The following is a 23,353-nucleotide window of genomic DNA, read 5'->3' on the forward strand; positions in this document are numbered from 1 at the left end:
TACCACTGAGGCCACAAAAACATGTCCTCTGAGACCACAAAAACATGCCCTGAAGTTCCATGTCTACATAGTGTTTTGAGCATCTCCAGGGACAGTGACTCCTCCACCACCCTGGGCAGCCTGTTCTAATGCCTGACCACTCTTGCAGTAAAGAAATTGTTCCTCATGCCCAACCTAATTGTGCCCCTGGCACAATTTCAGTCCATTTCTTCTCACCTGATCCTAGAGAGAAGAGCTCAACCCCCATTTCACTCCAGTCTCCATTCAGGGAGCTGTAGAGATCCTGAAGGTCTCCTCTCAGCCTCCTTTTCTCCAGGCTGAATAACCCCAGATCCCTCAGCTGCTCTTTATGAGACTTGTTCTCCAGACCCTGCTGATGCAGATGAGGTTGAAAGGTCCCTTTGACCCACAGCAGCCTGGGCTTCTCTCCTGGAGAAGGTTGGGTATGACAGGAAGAAGCTCCAGCTACTTTCCCAGCTGGGGCTGTTCTTCACCTCTCGCCAGGATCCCAGCAGGGCAGCAGAGGGAACCAAGTGGAACGGGACCATTTCCTTTCCCTTCCTGATTTTTAACCCGACCTGTTGTCACCTGAACAGGTGGCCTGGCTATGCTGTCAGTGGCACAGAAACCAGCCTGGCTGCTCTGCACAGGGAGGGCTCCCAGCTTCTCCTGCCCTGCAGTCCCCCCTGCTGGCAGCACCTTCTCCCCATACAGAGAGAGCAGCACTGCACTGGGCTGCTGATCCTTGGAGAGAAGTGAGCTCCCTGGACCTCTGCCCTTCACCTACTGCTGGGAGGGGGCACAAGCTCCAACTGCATACAACAGGCATTTGCATTTATATTTCTGATGCAGAAAGCTTGAGAGAATTGGGAGGGTTTAGTCTGCAGAAGAGCAGCCTGAGAGGGATCTCATCAATGCTGATCAATGCTTCAAGGGTGGGTGTCAGGAGGATGGGAGCAGGCTTTGTTCAGTGGTGCCCAGGGACAGGACAAGGGGGAATGGGCACCAACCTGAACATCAGAGGTTCCACCTGAGCATGAGGAGGAACTTCTTTAATTTAAGGGTGGTGAAGCATTGGAACAGGCTGCTCTGAGAGACAGTGGAGTCTCCATCTCTGGAGACAACCCAAACCTTCCTGGATGCCATCCTGAGCAACCTGCTCTAGGTGAGCCTGCCCTGGCAGGGAGATTGAACTAGATGATCTCTGTAGGCCACTTCCCACCCCTATCATTCCGAGAGTCTGTGACTCTCTCATGCCTGTCAAAGAACAAACAGACCAAGCCTCTAGAGATCACCACTGATTTATGGTACAGACACCATCAAAGCTTTTTCACCGCTTTCCTCCCCTAACTTCAGCATTTGGCCACCTTCATCATGGACAAGAGCGAGTCCATAGTGACTGTGGATGATGCGATCCGCAAGCTCATCCTGCTCAACTCCAAAGAGAAGATCTGGACACAGGAGATGCTGCTGCAAGTGAATGACAAGTCCATCCGCCTGCTGGACTGCGAGTCACAGGTACCCAGAGCTCTCTGAGCCTACCCATGGCTTGAGACATGGGCTGCAGCATGATGACTCCTCATTCTGCCTGGGAGGGCACTTCTAGGGAGCCCAAAGAAGGGTCAATCGATAACAAAACCCACTCCTGGCTGTGCAGGGGCTGGATGACAGGGCCTGGGGGTGAACATGAGCCAGCAGTGTGCTCAGGTGGCCAAGAAGGCCAAGAGCATCCTGGCCTGGATCAGCAAGAGTGGCCAGCATTGGTGGCCATCACTTGATCATGCACCTGGACTGGGCACTGATGAGGTCATAGGAAAGGCTGGAAGGAGCACCAGGGGAACTACAGACCTCTCAGTCTGACTTTGGTGCCATGGAAGGCCATAGAGCAGGGAGTTCAAAACTGGAGCAGAGGAGGTCTAGTTTGAAACTAAGAGCAAGGGAGATTGAAGTTGGACATTAGGAGAAGGTTCTCCTCAGCAAGGGTGCTGGCACACTGCAACAGGTTGACCAGAGATGTGGTGGAGGCCCCATCCCTGGAGACATTCAAGGTCAGCCTTGCTGGAGCCCTGAGCAACCTGCTCTAGCTGGAGAAGTCCCTGCTGAGTGCAGGAGGGTTGGACAAGGTGGCCTCCAAAGGCACCTTCCAACATGATGCACACTGATTCTATGACTTGGAGCAGAAGCAGAGCTCACCTCTGTTTGCCGCTCCCCTCACTCCCATTCCACAGTCCCGAGCCACTGTCCCTCTGCAAACCTCAGCCTGAAGACTCCAGCAAACCACTGTTGAGAAACACAAGCTCTGCCAGGCCTCTCCTCAGACAGGAATCCCAGGAGCTCAAACTAGACAAATCCTTGCTGGTTCAATCACCCTCCATTGCCTGACTCTTTTCTCTTTAGGAGGAGCTGGAGGACTTCCCCCTGCCCACAGTCCAGCACTGCCAGACAGTGTTGAACCAGATGCGCTACTCCTCCATCCTGCTCCTGGTGTGCCAGGATTCGGAGCAGCACAAACCTGACATCCACTTCTTCAACTGTGACGAGGTGGAGGTGAGCAGAGCCCTCTTTGCTGGTGTGAAACAGAGAGCAGAGCACACACCAAGCCCCCTGCCAACCCCTGCTGCCTCTGCCTGCTCAGAGCCCTCAACCCTTCCCAAAGCAAAGCCCTTCAAAACATCTCTGTTTTGTCTTTGAGGCGGAGATGGTTCATGAGGACATCGAGAGTGCCCTGGCAGACCACAAGCATGGGAAGAAGATAAGGCCACAGACACTCAAGTAAGCATTGCAGGGTTTGTTTCAAAGCAAAAAGCTCCATTTACACCTGGGACAGTCACACACTACTCTCAGAGATGGGACCAGCAGCCACTGACCTGTTCCCTTCCCTTGCAGAGCAAACCAAGAAAAGATCAAGCAGAGACAATCCATCCTCCCACCACCTCAAGGGCCAGCTCCCATTCCCATTCAGCATGACATGAGAGGCTCAGGGATGAACAGGAACCGAGTGGCAGCTCCTTCCCAGCACAGTGCAGGTACTGGCAGTGCTCAGAGAGTTGGTGCTGGGGCAGGGATTTGTTCGTCTGGACACCCAACCCTCTTCAAATGGCCTGTGGACACTGCAGCCCTTGTGTTGCACAGTGAAGCCCACTGAGTTATGAAGTAACACAGACACCAAACCCCAACCTCTTGCCCTCCATGGCTCCTTTAGCTCTTGTTGAGCACTGAGCAGATCCCCTCTGCAGCAGCTCTTGTCCAAGCTCAACAGCCTTTGCTCCTCACAGAGCTGCTCCAGGCCCCTCAGCATCTTCAGAGCCTCCACTGGGCTCTCTCCAGCAGTTCCCTGTCCCTTTTGAACTAGATCAAGTGCTCCAGATCTGGCCTCACCAGTGCAGAGGGGGAGGAGAACCTCCCTCGACCTGCTGGCTACTCTTCTTCATGGCCACCCAGGATACCATTGGCATGTTTGGCCATGAGGGGACGTTGCTGGCTCACGGGCAACTTGTTTGTCCACCAGCACTCCCAGGTCTTTCTCCACAGAGCTGCCCTCCAGCAGGTCACCTCTCACCTGTACTGGTGCAGGGGGTTATTCCTCCCCAGAAACAGGATCCTCTGCTTGCCCTTGTTGAACTTCACTGGGCTCCTCTCCACCCAGATTAGGTAGGAATTATGAGTTCCCACCCCAGGTGCCCCAGAGATGCTGTCCTGTCACCATTAGGATAAGTGCTGACATTTTTCAGGGTACTCCTTCACACACACATGGAGTGGCCAGTGGCTTCTCAGCCCCTCTGTGGGTTTAAGTCAGCTTAGATGTGTGAAAAGCAAAGGAGCTGGTGACTCACAGCAGCTGGAGATGGTGCTTGCAGGTCTCTGCCTGTAGCTGGCAGCTCTCCACGATTCGTTCACTGCTCTGTTTGAAAAGAGGCAGCTGTCTTGGCCCAAGTGGGCAGGTGCTGTGACCATGCAAGATTGAATCGGCAGCTTTGATCACCTCCTGCTCTTTGTCATCTCCTGAGGTGCTCTCAGTAGCCAGAACAAACAAGCAAGCTGGGAGTTCCCATCTCACAGGTCCCTGCATTTAATGGAGCCTGTTTGCAGTCTCACAGTAAGTAACTTTTCTTCTGCCTCCCTTCTTTGCAGACTATGAACGACGGAGCTCCGGCTCGCATGACCATGAGGAGTCCCGAGCCATCTTAGCACAGAAGATTGAGAAAGAAACGGTTGGTAACAAGGTTTAGACTGGAGATTAGTGGGATTTGCCACTGCAATGGGCTGCCCAGGGAGGTGGTGGAGTTGCTGTCCCTGGAGGTGTTCAGAAAAAGCCTGCATGAGGCACTTTGTGCCACAGTCTAGTTGACTGGATAGGGCTGGGTGCTAGGTTGGACTGGATGAGCTTGGAGGTCTCTTCCAATCTGGTTGATTCTATGATTAGGAAGAAATTCTTTACAGTGAGGGTGGGGAGACACTGGAACAAGTTGCCCAGGAAGGTTGTGGATACCTCCTTCCTGGAGGTGGTCCAGGCCAGGTTGGACAAGCTGATCTAGTGGGAAGTGTCCCTGCCCATGGCAGGGGATTGTAAAGAGATGATCCTCAAGGTTCCTTCCAACCCAAACCATTCTATGAATCTATGAAGAATGGTGCAAGGTCAAGAGGGAGGAGAGGAGGAAGCAAGAGACTCCTCCCTGAGCAGACATTTGGTGCATTTTCAGGTCATTGTTCAACTGCTGCCAGCCCTGCACAGAGATAAGGTGGACAAGAGCAAAGCTCCTGAGCTGGGTCAGTTCAAACTCTGCTGACCTGAGAGAGCTCTGCTGATTTCAGGTCTGCTCTGGGGGTTGTTTTGCAGCCCTCCATTAGCAGGAGTCACTTGTCACGTTGATGAGTGCAACAGACAAGCAGGCACAGCTTTGTGTTTGGAAAGTGATGAATTCAGCTTCTTTTCATGGCTGGATTCCCTATCCCTGTGCATTCTTCCAGGATATGATTCCAGCTTGCTGGCTGCCTGCAGCTGGGGACTCTTTCACACCTTGGTTTTCTGCATTTCTGCCCTGACAGCAAATCCTGAACTGCACACTGGATGACATTGAAGTGTTTGTGGCCAGGCTTCAGAAGGCTGCAGAGGCATTCAGACAGCTCAACCAGAGGAAGAAAGGGAAGAAGAACAAGAAGAAAGGGCCAGCAGGTACAGTGCAGCAGCAAGAACAAAAGAGGGGCACAGGTGAAGGTTGGGAGATCTCAGCTCCCAACTGGCAATGCCAGGCTGATCCAGCAGCACAGCTCTGGACCCAACAGCAGCTACACCACTTTGAAAGGTGTTGCTGGTCTGTGAGGACCTCCTGTAGAGCAAACAAAGCCTAGTGAAGCCTCCAATACAGATTAAAACTGGTGGCTTTTCTTGACTCTTTGATTTTAAGTAGTTCTAACCCCCAACACCCATTATTGTTGTGTCTTCCACAAGCTGAAACCTCTCTGAAAAGGGATCTTCTAATTAAAATGTCTTTCTTTCCACCTTCTCCTGAAAGAGGGCATGTTGACTCTTCGAGCAAGACCCCCAAGTGAGGCAGAGTTCATTGACTGCTTCCAGAAAACCAAACTGGCTTTTAACCTCCTGGTAAGACACAGAAGGTCTCTCCTCCCCAAGCCACAGAAGGTGTCTCATCCCTTCCTAGCACAGCACTAAACATTTGAAGCAAAATCTGAACTGGAAACACTAGTCAAGGGACAGAAGTGTGAATTTCAGATTCTTCAGAACCCAGAAGAGATATTATGTCAGGCTTGGGCTGATTTCTTAGGTCAAGCTGTTAAACTGAATCAAGAAGTGGAAAGTCAGGACAGGACTGAGCAGCCAGGAGCTTTGTAATGCCTGGATCTCCTTCCAGACACAGTCCTGGGTCAAAGCATCTGTGAAGCTTTGAGCTTAAAGAGCCAAGAAGTGTTGTGCCCACCTTGCTGATAGCTCTGCAGAGGTTCAGTGAGCCCACTCCAGATACTCACTTCTGCTTGTGGCCTTTAAACCTGAAAGGAGGTTGGTCTCTTCTCCCTAGTAACAAGCAACAGGGTGAGAGGAAATGGCCTCAGGTTGCATCAGGGAAGGTTTAGGTTGTAGAGTTGAAGAAACTATTCCATTAAAGGGTTCTCAAACCCTGGAACAGGCTCTCCAGAGAGGTGGTTGAATCCCATCCCTGCAGGTGTTTCAAACCCATAGAGATGTGGTGCTGAGGGACATGGTTTAGCACCAGACTGGGTAGAGTGAGAGAATGGTTGGACTCGATCTTCAAGATCTTTTCCAACCAAAAATATTCTGTGATTTTAAACACAGGAGGTTCTCCACCCCTCCTTAAATTCAGCACCCTTAGAAATGGGCACAAAAGAGACAGGATCTCGGTATGAGTATGAGAGAGTTGCCAGATTTGAGGGGCACTGCTGAAGTTTCTGTGCTTTGCAGGCTGTTACTAACTACAGCAAATGCCAGGCAGCAACAGGTCCTCCATGTGACAGAGAAGGCAAGGTCAGGCTGGGGTTAAATTTGGGTTATTTCTCTTTTCAGGCCAAACTGAGAAAGCACATCCAGAACCCCAGTGCTTCTGAGCTGGTGCATTTCCTTTTTGGACCACTGGAGCTGGTAAATCTTCCTCACAGGTTTCTCTATGAACTCACTTTTCATTTCTAAGGTTGCAGCGGCCAGGCTGTGCAGGAGGGTTAGGAGACACCACAACAGGCTAAAGCTCTCTTAGTACAGCCATGGAGAACCACTACCAGTGTTTCTGGCCTCTGAGCTGACCTCCAGCTTAAACTACATACACAACTCTGAATCTTTCCATCCCATGAGTGTCTCACTGGGGACAAAAGTGTCAACCAGCTGTGTTTCCCACTGGGAATCTGCCTGATCTTACCTGTGGTCAAGAAGGTGAACGGCATCCTAGGGTGCATGAAGAAGAGTGTGGCCAGCAGGTCAAGGAAGGTTCTCCTGCCCCTCTACTCTGTCTTGGTGAGGACACAGCTGGAGTATTTTGTCCAGTTCTGGGCTCCACAGTTCAAGAAGGACAGGGACTTGCTGGAGAAGGTACAGCAAAGGATTATAAAGATGCTGAGGGGACTGAGACATCTCTGATGAGGAAAGACTGAGAGCCCTGGGGCTGTTCAGGCTGGAGAAGAGCAGCCTGAGGGGAATCTCATCAGTGCTGATCAATACTGCAAGGGTGGGTGTCAGGAGAATGGGACCAGGCTTTGCTCAGTGGTGCTCAGGGACAGGACAAGGGAGAATGGGCACCAACTTGGACATCAGAAGTTCCACCTGAGCATGAGGAGGAACTTCTTTAATTTAAGGGTGGTGAAGCATTGCAAGAGGCTGCCCTGAGAGGTGGTGGAGTCTCCATCGCTGCAGATATTCCAAAGCCACTTGGATGCCATCCTGAGCAATGTGCTCTAGGTGAGCCTGCCTTAGTAGAGGGGTTGGACTCAGCGATCTCCAGAGGTCCCTTCCAACCCCTACCATACTCTGATACTTTCCAGCAAAGATGGCTCAATATTTGCACTGAAAATAAGAATCAGAGATCCCAACTGGAAAGGAGAAGCCAGAAAGGAATCCAACATCCCTTTCAGGTGGCAGCAAAACATGTTGTGAAACCTCACCCTTCCATAAGAATGCACAGGGGAGAAGTTTGTAAAGCCTGATGTGAATTAGCCTGGGCTATGAGGTGCTCCCCATGGAGCTCACTGCCTTCCTTTGGGCCTCTCCAGTCTCTCTCTTTGACTTCTGTTCCCCTGTGCTTGTGCTGGTTTGAGACTTTGGACCTTTCCTGCAAAACCCTCTCCTGTTTGTGTTTAATCCAGATTGTCAACAGCTGTGGTGGCCCTGAGCTTGCCAGGTCTGTCATAAGCCCACTGCTTTCTAAAGATGCCACAGATTTTGTCCGAGGACACCTGACACCAAAAGAGATAAGCCTCTGGGAGTCCCTGGGAGAGACATGGACCAGGTCAAGGTGAGGACAGAGCTGCCATCTCAGCAGGTTCCCCAAGCTCTTGAGAAAGGCAGAGGGGATGCCAAGTGTAGCTGTGTGAGAGGGTCAAGGGCACTCTCATGTCCCTACTTCTCTGCTTCCAGAGACACCTGCCTGGTGGATCTCACCACTTAGCAATGCTGCCTTGATTTCCAAGGGTCCTTGTGAATCTCATCACACTTCAAACCCTGGGTTCAGTTTTGTGCCACTCACTCCAAGAAGTACATTGAGGGGCTGGAGCAGGTCCAGAGAAGGGCAACTAGGCTGATCTGGAGGACAAGTCTGATAAGGATCAGCTGAGGGACCTGGGGTTATTCAGCCTGAAAAAAAAGAGGCTGGGGAGAGATCATCTGCTTCTCTCCAGCTCCCTGACAGAAGGTTGGAGCCACATGGGGAATCAGGCCTTTCTCCCAAGGAACAAGTGACAGGACAAGAGGAAACATTCTCAAGTTGCCCTAGGGAAGGCTTAGGTTGGACATGAGGAACAATTTGTTGCCCTTGAGGGTTGTCAAGGCCTGGCCCAGGCTGCCCAGGGCAGCAGTGGAGTCCCCATCTCTGGAGGGGTTTCAAGGCCCTGGAGATGTGGTGCTGTGGGACATGGCTTAGTGGTGCCCTGGCAGTGCTGGGATTAACAGACTCTGTGATCTTGGAGACCTCCAGCATTAAAGATTCCATGTCTCTCTCTTCTGCTGTTCACATGCTAGAGCTGAATGGCCCCGAGAAGCAAACATCCCCACTTACATCCCCAAGTTCCGCAATGGCTGGGAACCGCCCATGGAAATCTTCCGCGGAGCTCCCTGGGAAATCGACATTGGACACTTGCAAGAAGAGGTCAGTCTTGAGCCCCTGCTCATCCTTTCTTCCCCTCTTGCCCTCCCTGCTTTTCACCAGATGGAGTTGTGGAGCTTGGGCTTGTGTGTAGCCAGTAGCTGGCTCAAAACTCAGTTGGTTCTGGTCCCTCCAGGTAAATATGGAAAGAAAATGAGGCCAGCAAAGGGCAGCTTCACCTCCTGATCTGCAGGGAACAGGACGCGTTGCTGAACCCCAGGGTTCCCTGTGCCTGCAGAACATTTCTTCCTCACCACCTCCAAAAGCTTCCAGGCTGTTCATCTCCCTCTCCTTTCCTCTGATAGAGCTTTCCCTTTGCTGGCAGCACTGACTCCATCTTTCCCTTCCCAGCTCTCCTCAGCCAATGGATACCCTTACCGAAACTCCTCGCTCAAGCGTGGGCAGGCTGCTGATCAGACACAAGCTGGGGATGCCTTCAAGCAGAACGTAACTCACAGGTAACATACCAGCACCACCTTGGGCTTCCCCCTTCTGACCTCATAAATGCCCTCTGAAACACATCCTGACACCAGCAAGTAGACAGCTCTCTGCTCTTGTTAATTCTGACTGGCTGAGGCCCAGAGAACCCAAAGATCTGCTATCTCTCCATTCATCCTAAAGCCACCAGACCCTGCACACAAAGAACCTGTTTCTGGGAGGAGTTTGCATTAGGGCCTGAGCTCATCTGAGCATTTGGCTGCCAAAAAAATCCTGGTGCAGGGGAAGAGCAGCCTGGTCTCAGCAGCACTGCGCTGAAGACACAGAATCCCAGCATGGTGGGGTTGGGAGAGACTTCTAGAGATCATCCAGCCCCACCTGTCTGCTGAAGCAGGGGCACCCACAGCAGCCTGACAGAATCCCAACATCCAGATGGGTCTGGAATTTCTCCAGAAAAGGAGGCTCCACAACCTCTCTGGGCAGCCTGGGACAGTGATTCAGCCCAGAGGAGACCTCAGCCAGATGTCTGCTCAGATCAAGGACATATTTCCTGCTCTACTCATTCACAGTACTTTGAACTTGTTTCCTAGCCAAGAGACCTTACATGAGCAAGGAGAGCCATGCACCAGGGCTCGCTCTTACACCAGAGCATCTGGCTGCAGACAAGTGTCACCAAAGCCCCAGGCAGTGTGACAATAACCAAGAGACCTTACATGAGCAAGGAGAGCCATGCACCAGGGCTCTTACTTACACCAGGGCATCTGGCTGCAGACAAGTGTCACCAAAGCCTCAGGCAGTGTGACACTAACCAAGAGACCCTACATGAGCAAGGAGAGCCATGCACCAGGGCTCTTACTTACACCAGAGCATCTGGCTGCAGACAAGTGTCACCAAAGCCTCAGGCAGTGTGACACTAACCAAGAGACCCTACATGAGCAAGGAGAGCCATGCACCAGGGCTCTTACTTACACCAGGGCATCTGGCTGCAGACAAGTGTCACCAAAGCCTCAGGCAGTGTGACACTAACCAAGAGACCCTACATGAGCAAGGAGAGCCATGCACCAGGGCTCGCTCTTACACCAGGGCATCTGGCTGCAGACAAGTGTCACCAAAGCCCCAGGCAGTGTGACAATAACCAAGAGACCCTACATGAGCAAGGAGAGCCATGCACCAGGGCTCTTACTTACACCAGAGCATCTGGCTGCAGACAAGTGTCACCAAAGCCTCAAGCAGCAAAGATCATTGTGTAAATCCTTGCTGCATACCGAGTCCACCTTAGCTTCAAACTCCTCCACCCTCACCTCTTTCCTCATGACTCATTTACATTTTGGAATGTGACAAAAGAAGTAATTTCTACCCAGCTGGGGCTGTCTTTCTCCTCCCTGCCTTTAGGGCACTGCTGGGCAAGGCCACCACTCCCTTGCTTGACTGATGGATTCAACCTAACAGTCTGCTTCAAGACTGCAGACTTACAAGTTAGATATTGCACATGGCTGTGACTAGACCAAGAGTTGTCCCAAATCAGAGAATGGGTTGGGTTGGAAAGGATCTTAAGGATCATCTAGTTCTAATCCCCCAGCCATGGGCAGGGACACCTCCCACTAGACCAGATTCCTCAAAGCCCCATCCAGCCTGACCTTAAAAACTTCCAGGGATGGGGCTTCTATCACCTTCCTGGGCAACCTGTTCCAACGTCTCACCACACTCATAGTGAAGAACTTCTTCCTAATGTCCAATCTAAATCTACCTTGCTCTAGTTTAAGTAAGTTACAAGCCCCAGGGGTGATATCAATTCACTGAACCAGTGGCTTCACCTTTTCCAGACCACCAAAACAGGTACCCAATGGAGAAAGCAAAATGAACCAAAAGCAGGCATGCTGGGCTTGCTTTCCAGCCCATTAATCAGGACTTTAGTCCAAAAGTCAGCACCTCAGGAGCAAAACCAGAGAGCCAGATTTCCACACAACAGATTTTAAATCACTGACCAAAGCCAAGAGCTTGGCAGTGGAAAAATACCAGGCTAAAAAACAGTGCTGGAAGCACTGAGTTACACAGAACCTGACATGAACTGGAGGAGAGCCTGACCCATTGTGACCAGGGCATTCAGGAGACTTCTGCATCAAGTAGCTGTGCTCAAAGATCCATGAAGGTGCATTAAAGTAGCTCCTACCTGCCCTCCTCCAGCAAAGCAAAACAGTTTTTCCATACTGTAAATACTTTTGGAATGAAGAATCATGAATTGTTTGGGTTGGAAAAGCCCTCTAAGATCATCAGCTCCAACCATCAACCCAACACCAGCATGGCCACTAAACTATGTCCCCAAGTGCCATGGCCACACATTTCTTGAACACTTCCAAGGATAGTGACTCCACCACCTCCCTGGGCAGCCTGGTCCAATGCCTGACCACTCACACAGCAAAAAAAATGTTCCTAGTCTCCAACCTAGACCTCCCCTGGCACAATTCCAGGCCATTTCCTCTCATTCTATCACCTGACACAAGGGAGAAGAGACCAACCCTCACTTGGTTCCAACTTCCTTTCAGGGAGTTATTGAAACCAACAAGGTCTCCCCTCAGCCTCCTTTTCTCCAGGCTCAACAACCACAGTTCCCTCAGCTGCTCCTCACCAGCCCTGTTCTCCAGACCCTTCACCAACTTTTTTGTCCTTCTCTGGACTTGCTCCAGCCCCTCAGTGTCCACTTCTTGGAGTGAGGGGCCCAAAACTGAACCCAGGATTCCAGGTGTGACCTTGTCAGTGCCCAGTCCAGGGGGACAATCTCTGCCCTGCCCCTGCTGGCCACACTCTTGCTGATCCAGGCTCACCTTCAGCTGCTGTCAACCAACACCCCCAAGTCCTTTTCTGACAGGCACTTTCCAGCCACTCTGCCCCTAGCCTGGAGTGTTCATTTGTGACCCAAATGCAATACGCAGCACTCAGCTTTGTTGAACTTACTGACCTCGCCCCATGGACTCAGCCTGGCCAGATCCCTTTGCAGAGCCTTCCTACCCTCCAGCAGATCAGCACTGTCACCCAGTCACATTGCCCCAGTTATTAGATGGGCCTGCAGTAAAACTCCTTTTTCCCTCTTGTGCAGGGGTTTTGAGGCACAGGCTCTGCCCAAGAGATATGCCAAAATCCGCTACGACTTCACCGCGCGCAATGCCAACGAGCTCTCGGTGCTGAAGGATGAGATCCTGGAGGTAGGCAAAGGTGCTGGGGACAAAAGTGTGCCCTCCTCTCCAGGAGCACCAGAATCATCTCCAGAGGCTGGCATGTGCAAGCTTCCTTCATGTGGTCTTTCCTGAGCAGAGCCACAAGGGTGTGCTCAGATGCAGAGCTCTCCACGGAGCTGGTGCAGGCTGGCTGTGGGCATTCCTTCGGCTGAAACACGTTGGCCACATCTTCATTAGCAATGAGGAGGAAGGAAAACAAGTCACTGGGTCTGTGGTCATGATTACCTCTTTCCCCTTCCAAAGGAATTATTTTCCATGAAAACATCCTTTTTGTGACCTTTCTCTTAGCACAATACTGTTAGCAGCCGGAGAACATTGGTGGTTCTGGGCTCCCCAGCTCAAAAAGCACAGGGAAGTGCTTGAGAGGGTACAGCAAAGGGCTACAGAGATGAGAGGACCAAAACAGGTGCTCAAGAAAAGCCTGGATGAGGCACTTAGTGCCATGGTCTAGTTGACTGGATAAGGCTGGGTGATAGGTTGGATTGGATGAGCTTGGAGGTCTCTTCCAGCCTGGTTCTATGTTCTTTTGAAGAGAGGCTGAGGGACCTGTGTGCCTAGAGAAGCCTGAGGGGCAATCTCATCAGTGCTGATGATACTTCAAGAGTGGGCATCAGGAGGATGGGACCAGGCTTCATTGAGTGGAGCCTGAGACAAAGGGTAACAGGCAGCAGTTACAATGCTCCAGCTGAGGCCTCACTGGGGCAGAGCAGAGGGGAAAAGAACATCCCTCAACCTGCTGGCCACACTCTTCTTCATGCTCCCCAAGAGCCTATTGGCCTTCCTGGCCATGAGGGCCCATTGCTGGCTCATGAGCAACTTATCCACCAGCACTCCCAGGTCCTTTTCCTTGGAGCTGCTTTCCAACAGGTCACCTTTCACCTGTACTGGTGCAGGGAGTTGTTCCTTTCCACGTGCTGAAGCCCACACTTACCCTTGTTGAATCCCATTGTGTTCCTCTCCAGATTAAGTAGGAACAACGAGCTCCTCCCCATCCCAAGTCCATTTTGCCCCAGAGATGTTCTCCTGTCATCATTAGAAGTTCTGGTGCTCTTCAGGAAAGACTCCAGTCCTGAATTTCAGATGAGTGCAACAGCTCCTGGCCTCACTGATGCTATTCCAACCACTCTGCATTTAGCAGTGCTTCATTTCCACTCTCTGCTGCTCATGTAAAGCAGACATCTGAGGTTCTCACTAACCAAGTTCTTTTTGCTCCTCTCTCAGGTGTTGGAAGACAACAAGCAGTGGTGGAAGCTGCTGAACCGGAGCGGGCAGGCTGGCTACGTCCCTTATAACATCCTGGATGTGGTGAAACTGGAAGAGGTGGAACAGGTCTGTGGCCAGGTGGTATTTAACTGGTAGTCAGCTGCAGTGTGTAATCATCCTCTGAGAATAGTCCTATCATTAGACCTCCCTGCAGTGTCTAGGGTGCTGTGCACAAGTCAGGATCAACACTTCTAAGGAGATGAACCAAGGTCCTGGAGATTCCTGAGTTTTCTATGAGAAAATTCCTCCATTTTGCCACCATTTATTCCCCTCCTCCTCAAACAAGGTTTTTCCTTCCTATTTTGCTCTCTACAACTTCCTGAAAGGAGGCTGGAGCCAAGTAGGAGTTGGTGTCTCTTCTCCCTACTATCAGGTGATAGAACAAGAGGAAATGGCCTGAAGTTGTGCCAGGAGAGGTTCAGATGGCAATTGGGAAGAATTTCTTTGCAGCAAGAGTCAGGCTTTGGAACAGGCTGCCCAGGGAGGTGGTGGAGTCACCATTCCTGGAGGTGTTGAAGAAACATGCCACTTTTGGCCATGGTTTAATAGCCATGGTGGTCTTAGGTTGAAGGTTGGACTCTTAGGTCTTCGAATCCAAATGATTTGATGATGCTGTGATTCTATGCAGCAGCCTCAAGCTTCCTCCTGCTGTGATGCTGCCAACAGTGCCTGGGACAGGCAAAGGCTGAGCCCTATGCTACAGGCAGCAGCCTGCTCTGAAGCAAGATCCTGCTCAAAGGGACTCCCACTCCAAGCTCAGCACCATGAATGGTCATCCTAAGAGGAAAGGTCTCAGCTGTTTGCTATTGGGGCTGAAAATACTCCCTCTTTCCCCAGTACTTCCCCCCTACAAACCACCCTACTCCTCAGCCTATGATTTTCTGCCTCCTCTGTGCAAAACCCTGCTCCTTCCAGGGCTGTCCTGTGAGCAGGATGAAAGAGCTGACACATCTCTAAAAGTACATTTTTGCCATGAAAACACTGAGGATTGGGTGGGAGGCATAAATGAAACACGGACAGCTCCCTCACCCAGTCCAATTCAGCAGCAGGAACAAGTTCCTGGAGTGAAAGCAGATGGAAACACCAGCTAAAGGAATAGTAAGTGACCATTGCTCTCAAGCACCTTGCACATCAACAGTGTAGAGCTGGAGGGCTCTGAGTGTCCTCAAGAAGCATGGAATTGCTTCCCCACTTTGCTGTTTCACAGTTTGGGCAAAGCATAAGGTGCCCCAGCAGGCCTGTGGATCAAATCCTTGTTAATTTAATCAAAACAGGCAAAAATTCCTTCCAGATTGCTCTGGGCACTTGGCAGTAGCCCCACATAACATCCAGTTCCTCGAGCTGTGCTGCTTGAGCTTCAAAGGGGATTTCTGTTTGTTTTCTCTTCAGGTAGAAATGCCTTTGCTTCCCTTGCTCCCTGAGGAACCCCTATGGACAGGAAGTTCTGCAGAGCAAAAGGCCAAAAGGCCAAGTCATACACGACAGCAGACATCCACAGTAGTAGTGAGCAAGGCTTGCTACTACAATCACTACTAGCTTGAGAGGAAATAGCCTCAAGTTGCATCAGAGGAGGTTTAGGTTGGACATCAGAAGAAGCTTCTCACTGAAAGGGTTCTCAAAGACTGGAATGGGCTCCACAGGGAAGTAACTGAATTCCCATCCCTGGAAGGGTTTAAAAGAGGCAGAGATGTGATGCTGAGGGACATAGTTTAGAATCAACCTTAGTCTTAATACAGTTAGAGAATGGTTGGACTTAGTGATCTTAAAGGTCCTTTGCAACCTCAGCCACTGTATGATTCTATTCTGTGAAGAACAACCCAGCCTGTCTCTCTGTCTGACATCTCCAGGAGTGTAAGAGTCTTCACACAGCCTTTGGCCTTCAGTTTGGGTTCTCTTCATTCCCATGAGACCCTCAGAACTCACCTTTACTCCATGCAGCTCCATCTGAGGTCATGCCAGCCTCAGCCAAGCAGCCCCAGGTCAACACAGGGAGAACAATTCATCCATTCATTTGCTCTCACGGGTGGGAGACAAAAAAGTTTAGGGAAACGAAGAATGGGCAAACCCCAAATTCTTAGGCTTCTTTCTTTTCCTCTCTTATCATTCAGTCAAACCAGAGGTACAAAGGAGAACCCAGCCACAGGGGATATGGACCATCCAGCCCCACCCACAAGCTGCCTGCCAGCTACGCCGGGGACAAATGGGGCAGCGAAATGTTGTCGCGCAACTCCCCGCAGGACGCCAAAGAACGTACGTGTGCCACCCACCTGTGCCAGCCTGGCACCACACACCAGCCTGCCACCATGGCTCTGCATTGCAGGACTGAACTGAAAGCATTCTGCCAGCATGTGCTTCTGCTCTCTCTGTCCTGCTGGCTTCTTTTTCTCTTCTTTCCTTTTCTCTTTTCCCCCTTTTTTTTTCTCTTTTATTTTCCTCTTTTTCTTTCTTTCCCCTTTTTATATCCTTCCCTCTTCCTCCCCCCTTTCCTTCTTCCTTTTCTCCTTCCCTTCTCTTCACTTCTTTCTCCTTCCCTTCCTCCCTCCTTTCTTCCTTCCCTTCCTCCCTCCTTTCTTTGCTTCCTTCCTTCTTCCTTCCCTTCCTCCTTCCCTTCTTCTTCTTCCCTTTTTGCTTGCCCATTCCCCCTTCCCTCTGGAGTTCCAGAGTGTGCTGATTACTCCCAGTTCATGTTCCCTGCCACTTTTATTTAGCTGGACAGCAAAAGCTGAAGCTGCGAGGACTTGGATCAGCAAATGATAAGTAAGACAGAGGACTGAAAAGCAGAAGGAGCAGGGCTACAGCTCCAGAACAAGACCCTAGACAGCCTCAGAACTGGTCACATCAGGTGACAGCAAAGGGGTAATGAGAAGAAAATAACTGGCAAGAGAGGGGCACAGAGAAATAGAAACCATGTTCTTGGCACAGATAGTCACAGGCCTCCTGGACCTCCTCTGTCTCGTATGCTCTGTTTTTTCCCCTCCTGCTGCTAAATTTGCAGGGCAATTTCCTTATTTCAACAGCCTGAGGGGAGCTAAGGAACTGAAAAACAGGAACATGACAAAGTAAAGCAAAAACACAAGAGCAGACATCAGGGGAAAGGGACCCTGTCCCTCATCACTGCATGACAGGACTGATGGGAGCACAGACACTGTCAGAGGAGGTTTTAACATCCCTGAGTAACCTTCTGCTAGTTGGTGCTGGGGGGCAGTTGTATCCTTTGGATGAGGTGTGATGAACAGGATTGTGGCATGAGTATCTGGCTAAGTCATAGAATGGTTTGAGTTGGAAGTGACCTTAAAGATCATCCAGTTCCAACTCCCTGCTATGGGCACAGACACCTTCCACTAAACCAGGTTGCTCAAGGCCCCATCCAACCTGAGATGGAAGAGCTCCAGGGAGTAGGCATCCACAACCTTAAGCATCTTGTTAGATTCAGTAATCACTGTGTGGACAAGGAGCATTTGGCTGCTATTCTGTGAAGAAGTTCTTCTGGAGATGAACTGTAGCAATCTAGGATTCTCCCAGAGAGCAAGAGAGGCTTCAAAAGCTGGCAGAAGTCAAGACTTCTGGGGTGGGAGGAAAGAGAAGATTTCCCCAGCCTGCTCCAGCCTCCAGACTGAAGCAATCTCCCTTCACACATTTGTTCCTGGTGGTCAGAATATCATTGCTCAGCCTATTGCTCTAAAACCCCTTCAGCTTGTTCTTTAAAATACAGAAGTAAGGACTTCACTGAGCCTCATGCTGATCTTCCTCCTCTTTTCTCTACAAACACAGTAACTGAACAGGGTTTGAAGACTTGATTTCATTCCCTGCTCTCTGCCTTGTTTCCCCAGAACTTATCCATCACATGGACGAGCTGAATGATGAGCTGCTAAAGAAGATCACAAACAACAAAATTCAGCCTCCCCATAGGAATTTCAAAGTGGAAAAGCCTCAGGAAGCTTTTGTGCCCCTCACCTTTGACTCCAGCACCGAAGAAGTCAAAGCTTGGCTGGAGGCAAAGTCATTCAGCAAAGAGTAAGATCTGCTTTAGTACCTTAGGAAATGTTGGTGCTTCACTGAAAAAGGAGTGGGGGAGGCAGCTCTGCAGCTGGATTACAAGTCACTTATGTTTACTCACAGAGCCCGTGTTGCACATTTGATTCCAATCATGTGAACTCCAGGCTATGCAATCAGTGCAGTCAGAGCTCAGACTCACTCCCTTTGTGTCCAGATTTAGCCTCTTTCTTCTACACTATCAACTAAACCTTGGCTGCTGCAAGAGATCTAATCATAGACTCACAAAATTGTCTGGGTTGGAAAAGATCTCTAAGATCATCAAGTCCAACCTTCAGCCTAAGACCACATGACCATTAAACCATGTCCCAAAGTGCCATGCCCACACACTTAATGAGTAGCTACAGATAAAGGAGTGGTCTTGCTTGTTCACCCAGCTGGGTGATCCTGCTTTGGAAGGTGTGATGATCTCTGGAGGTCCCTTCCAACCTCTAACATTCTGTGATCTCAGAGCACAGTGTCCTGGAGCATGTTAGGCCAACAGCTGGCCAGTTTCAGAGTGCTGAAAGTGGAGACAAATCAATAATGAACCAACCAAATCCGTGGGCTGAAAAATAAATAGAATCACAGAATTGTTTGGGTTGGAAAAGCCCTCTCAGATCATCCAGTCCAACCATCAACCCAGCACCACCACAGCCACTTAAACCATGTCTCCAAGAGCCACATGTTCCTTGAACACCTTCAGGGATGGTGCCTCTACCACCTCCCTGGGCAGCTTGGTCCAATGCCTGGCCACTCTTGCAGCAAAGAAATTGTTCCTTACATTCAACCTAAACCTCCCCTGGCACAACCTCAGGAATTTGCCTGTCTCAGGAGATTGTGTAAAGAACCAGCTCCTCAGCTGGCACTTGCAGATTTTCCCAGCCCCCAGAACAGGACCAAAAAGCAGCTTGTTTGAGGGTTATGAGTTACAATCCCACCCTGCACAGCGAGGAGCTGCAGGATTGCTCCCAAACGTGACGCAACTGGAGTGAAATCCCTGCAATGCCCACAGGGCTGGGTGCACTGTGGTGCCAGGGTGATGCTGGCTTCACCCGCTCATGGCTCCCTCATCTCTGCCAACAGCTTGGGTTACCCAACAGCTGCCACCTTGGCACAGCCCCAGGGCCTTCATGTGGCATGGTCCTAGGGCAAGGGCTGCATGTCAGCTGCTCCCAGCTCTTTTATCATAGAATAATAGAATTGCTTTGCTTGGAAAAGACCTTTAAGATCATCGAGTCCAACCATTCTCTAACTCTACCAAGGCTGTTGCTAATTCATGTCTCTCAGCACCACATCTCTGAGGCTTTTAAACACCTGCAGGGATGGGGATTCAACCACCTCCCTGTGCAGCCTGTTTTGGTCTTTGATAATCCTCGTTTCTCACTCACTGCCTTTAGCAAGAGGCCATGTGTAGCACAATGATCACCACCTCACTTTGTGTCTTCCCAGGACAGTGGAACACCTTGGTATCCTCACTGGAGCTCAGCTCTTCTCTCTAAACAGAGAGGAGCTGAAGAAAGTGTGTGGTGATGAGGGAAACAGAGTATACAGCAAAATCACTGTGGAGAAAAACCAGCTGGAGGTAAGCAGCTTTTTGGAGCACTCCTCTCTCATGCCTATGAAACAGACTTTTTAGGCAACATAACTGAAACAAAAATAACCAAAAGCCACACAACCCAAAAAAACCCACACCAGCTAAAAAAGGCTGAGTCTTTTAAGCTTCAGTGCCTCATGGGGACCTACAAGAAAGCTGGGTGGGACACTATTTACAAGGGCTTGTAGTGACTGGAGGAGGGGTGATGGCTTCGAGCTGGAAGAGGAGAGATTGAGACTGAGGACTAGGAAGAAATTCTTGACACTGAAGGTGGGGAGACACTGGAACAGGTTGCCCAGGGAGGTTGTGGATGCTTCCTCCCTGGAGGTATTCAAGGCCAGGTTGCATGAGGCCCTGAGCAACCTGGGCTAGTGGGAGGTGTCTGTGCCCATGGTAGGGGGTTGGAGCTGGATGATCTTTAAGATCCCTTTCAACCCAAAGCATTCTATGATTCTAAAAGGCCCTAAAGGTGCAAGGCAGACCACTGTGTCTCCACTAATGAATCTGCCTTCTTAGCAGTATCTCTCACCCCTTTCAAACCACCTCTGCTCTGTAAACTATTACAATTTAACTACAGCTTGAACTTACAACTCAGACTTCTGGTTTTGTTTCCATTCTAGAAAAACAGAGGGGAGTCAGAGCTCCAAGAAATCATGAAGCGTCGCCAGGAAAGAATTGATTCTGCTAACTAAAACCAGGAAACAACAACAACAAAAGAAAGAAAAAAACTAAATCTATCTGCTTTGTTTCAGCTCTTAGTGCTAGGTAGTGCAGAGAAAAGGGAATGAAAGCAACAATTCCTACCCACCCCCAAGTCCAGAGGAGAGTGCTCCACACTTTGCAGGGTAATTGGCCCCCAGGTGACAACCTCCTGGAAGCTCTTGATGAGGGTAGACACTAAGACCACATCCCACTGGGAAAGGTGTTTTAATATTGCATGAAGTATTTTTTTTATATATATATATATATACATAAACTATATATTTTATACTGAAATTTTATGTGCATGCAATCAGAGCAGGTCACAATTCACACAACTCTGAACAGAGGATCATGGTTGGAATCAATTAAAAATCATCTCACAAAGCTTTTCTTGTAAGGCTGAGCCTGCTCTCACCCTCCCTCGCTGGTGTGGTTTGGGAAGACAGGGCACAGCATGCAGCAAAAGAACAAGCCAGCCTAGATGTTTCTAGAACCTGGAAATAAGTCTTTTTTTTCCCCCTAGCACTTTTAATTTCAGTCTCTGTGGTTGATGTGCCCTGCAGCCCACTAGAAAAGGCCCTGTAAAAATTCACTCTCCTCCTGCTGTCCCCACCATGCCCCCTTGTTGGACAAGGCCAGAATTCCCACACACATGATCCAAGCCTGGCTGCTTCTTACAGACATGTACCAATCAGTGCTGCCTGTGAGCACTGGGAGTGGACTTGTGCTAGGTAAAGGAACAGGATGTGAGTGACAGATGAAGTGACTGGAACTCACCCTGATGGTCCCTGCCTAGGGAATCACAGAATCATTTTGGTTGGAGACCTTTAGGATCGAGCCCAAGCAGTCTCTAGCTCTACCAAGGCTGGTGCTAAGCCAGGCCCCTCAGCACCACATCTCTATGGCTTTGAAACCCCTCTAGGGATGGGGATTCAACCACCTCCCTGTGGAGCCTGTTCCACTCTTCAAGAACCTTTTGATGAAGAAATTTCACCTAATGTCCAACCTAAACCTCCCCTGGGGCAACTTGAGGCCATTTCTTCTTGTCCTGTCCTCCTACTTGTTCCTTGGGAGAAGAGCCTGACTCCCAGCTGACTCCAACCTCCTTTCAGGGAATAGGAGAGATCCAGAAGGTCTCCTCTTAGCCTTTTCTCCAGTCTGAGCACCCCCAGGTCCTTCAGCTGCTCCTCACCATTCCTGGTCTCCAGACCCTTCAACAGCTTCATTGCCCTTCTCTGGACCTGCTCCAGTCCCTCGATGTGCTTCTTGGAGGGATTGGCCCAAAATTAAACACAATACTCAAGGAGTGGCCTCACGAGTGCCCAGTCCAGGAGCACAATCACTTCCCTACTCCTGCCTGCCACACTCTTATTGATCCAAGCCTGGATGCTGGAAGCCTTCTTGGCCACCTGGGCACATGCTGGCTCCTACTTTGCTTAGGCAGAGGCTGGAGCTGAGGGCAGCTGGGCAACCCTTTCCCCTGGCACCCATCCTGGGGTAGGAAGTTTCAGTGCTGCCAAAGCCAGACCTCAAACACTGATAAGCCTCTGCCAGCTGTTCCTAATTCAGTCACACCCAAAGCCCCTCCCAGGGTGTTCACCACTCATCCCCACCTGCAAGGTTTTTGTTGCAAAGAGCAATCTGAAACGCTTCCTAAGTCTCTAAGAAGCAAAAACCCACTTGGAAAGGTTGCTTTGACATAAAATAAATGGCCACAAGAGTTAAAAAAAAAAACAATTTAACTTAGTAGATGCTGTTGTTCTTCACTTCCTGCAGATGTGTCTGCCCAGTGACATTCCCCCCCTCATTCCTACACCTATAAACAGGGAGGAGGAGCAATCCCCTTTCCCTAGAGACATAATTAAGTGGTTCTGCATCAATAATTCACCCAACCTTTGAAAAGCACAAGCATCTAGCAGATTTCCTCTCCACAGCAAGTTTGTATTTACATCTGTGTTTGAGGAAGGCAGCAAAACAAATACATCTGCAGGGCAAGGAGACTTTGTCTTTCTCACTCACAGCTTCTTTTTGGTTGAACAGGAATTCAGGCCCAGGTTCCACCGAGGCTTTGACATGTGCTGTGAGTGTTCTCACTTCCTTGAAAGGTTAAGTTCCTGCCTCAATCTTTGCACAGCTTAAGTCTGTCCATGAACATTTAGAGGGAAAAGCTGTAAAGAAGTGGCTGAGGAACAGGTGGTGAGACCTAAGCATACTGGTGCACCTCTCAGCTTTGGTTTTACTCTTCCAAAAATGTCTCTAAAGGATGAGATATTTTCAATGGGACATTGTCTTCACCTTGAAACTAGACATTGGGAGCACCAGCAGGATTAGAGTGCAGGCAGGGAGCTTACAGGGGAGGGTGATGGGTTTTAGGTACAACCCTGCTGGCATGTCACAGTGAAGGGCACTCACCTTGTCAGGGAGGGATGATGAGGACAATCCTCCTGAGAAGCCCTGGCTCTGGATTTGGGTGGAGATGGGAAGCAGGTATGAACACTTGGCATACCTTTGGCATCAGGAGCACAGGAAGCAACCTATTTAAAACAAAAAGAAATGGTGAGCTAGGAAACACAGCACCACTCTTGTCTTTGGCTATATCAGAAAACAAATCACACAGAATTATGGTTACTTGGGATTTTAATAGCAGCCTACACAAGAGTTCTGCCAAGCCAGGAGCCACAGGAGGGTTTCATCAAGTAGATAACATCAGTTAGACCTTACTGCAGAAGACACCTTTCAAAATATCCATAGGACTGAGCTGTGCATCTGTTCTATCTGTACTGCTACAGAGAATGCTCTAATGTACTGTACATTCCTGTAATTGAACTAAGGATAAAATGATATAACCATGCACTGTATAAGATTTATTAAAATAGTTAAGTTATACTTAAAACTCCTCCTCTGTCTCACTGGGATACAAAGGAAAGCAACAGGACACAAAGCCAGTGGATAAAAGCTGCTTTTCAGAAAGACTTGTTCAAGGATGCTCTGAAACAGCATCTCCTTTTGATTCTGGGGGGCTGCATTCAAAAGGAAGGAGGTTATGGCCTTGATAATCAAGTCTAAAACCAGGGTAGCTGAAAAGCTCCACATGTGATAGCAATCACACCCTGAGAAAGCCACCAGCTGAGTCCAAAACCTCCCTGGTCTCATCATGTTGAAGAGCAAATCTCTCTTAGCTCCGGAACACGCAACTGAGTGAACATGCCAGCATCTGAACACATGCTGTCCAAGACTCCATCGTGCATTGGCAAGTTAAAAATGCCCAG

The 23,353-nt window shown here is 49.9% G+C and overlaps 1 protein-coding gene across 2 annotated transcripts in view; it reads left to right on the forward strand.

The window, feature by feature from the left end:
• Positions 1-20,093, forward strand: part of EPS8L2 (EPS8 signaling adaptor L2) — a 68,223-nt gene extending 48,130 nt beyond the window's left edge. For both annotated transcript variants that reach the window (XM_064163252.1, XM_064163253.1), the window contains 17 exons: positions 1,357-1,518; positions 2,398-2,547; positions 2,693-2,772; positions 2,887-3,026; positions 4,132-4,211; positions 5,047-5,173; positions 5,514-5,602; positions 6,539-6,613; positions 7,825-7,973; positions 8,696-8,822; positions 9,171-9,277; positions 12,352-12,457; positions 13,712-13,819; positions 15,862-16,003; positions 17,584-17,767; positions 19,238-19,370; positions 20,003-20,093. In XM_064163252.1, coding sequence (XP_064019322.1) covers positions 1,357-1,518; positions 2,398-2,547; positions 2,693-2,772; positions 2,887-3,026; positions 4,132-4,211; positions 5,047-5,173; positions 5,514-5,602; positions 6,539-6,613; positions 7,825-7,973; positions 8,696-8,822; positions 9,171-9,277; positions 12,352-12,457; positions 13,712-13,819; positions 15,862-16,003; positions 17,584-17,767; positions 19,238-19,370; positions 20,003-20,074 — 2,031 coding nt within the window. In that variant the 3' untranslated portion in view covers positions 20,075-20,093. The remainder of the gene's footprint in view (positions 1-1,356; positions 1,519-2,397; positions 2,548-2,692; positions 2,773-2,886; positions 3,027-4,131; positions 4,212-5,046; positions 5,174-5,513; positions 5,603-6,538; positions 6,614-7,824; positions 7,974-8,695; positions 8,823-9,170; positions 9,278-12,351; positions 12,458-13,711; positions 13,820-15,861; positions 16,004-17,583; positions 17,768-19,237; positions 19,371-20,002) is intronic.
• Positions 20,094-23,353: the final 3,260 nt, after the last annotated feature.

The sequence above is a fragment of the Pogoniulus pusillus genome, chromosome 24, assembly GCF_015220805.1.
Source record: "Pogoniulus pusillus isolate bPogPus1 chromosome 24, bPogPus1.pri, whole genome shotgun sequence".
In the NCBI taxonomy this organism is placed as follows: Eukaryota; Metazoa; Chordata; class Aves; order Piciformes; family Lybiidae; genus Pogoniulus; species Pogoniulus pusillus.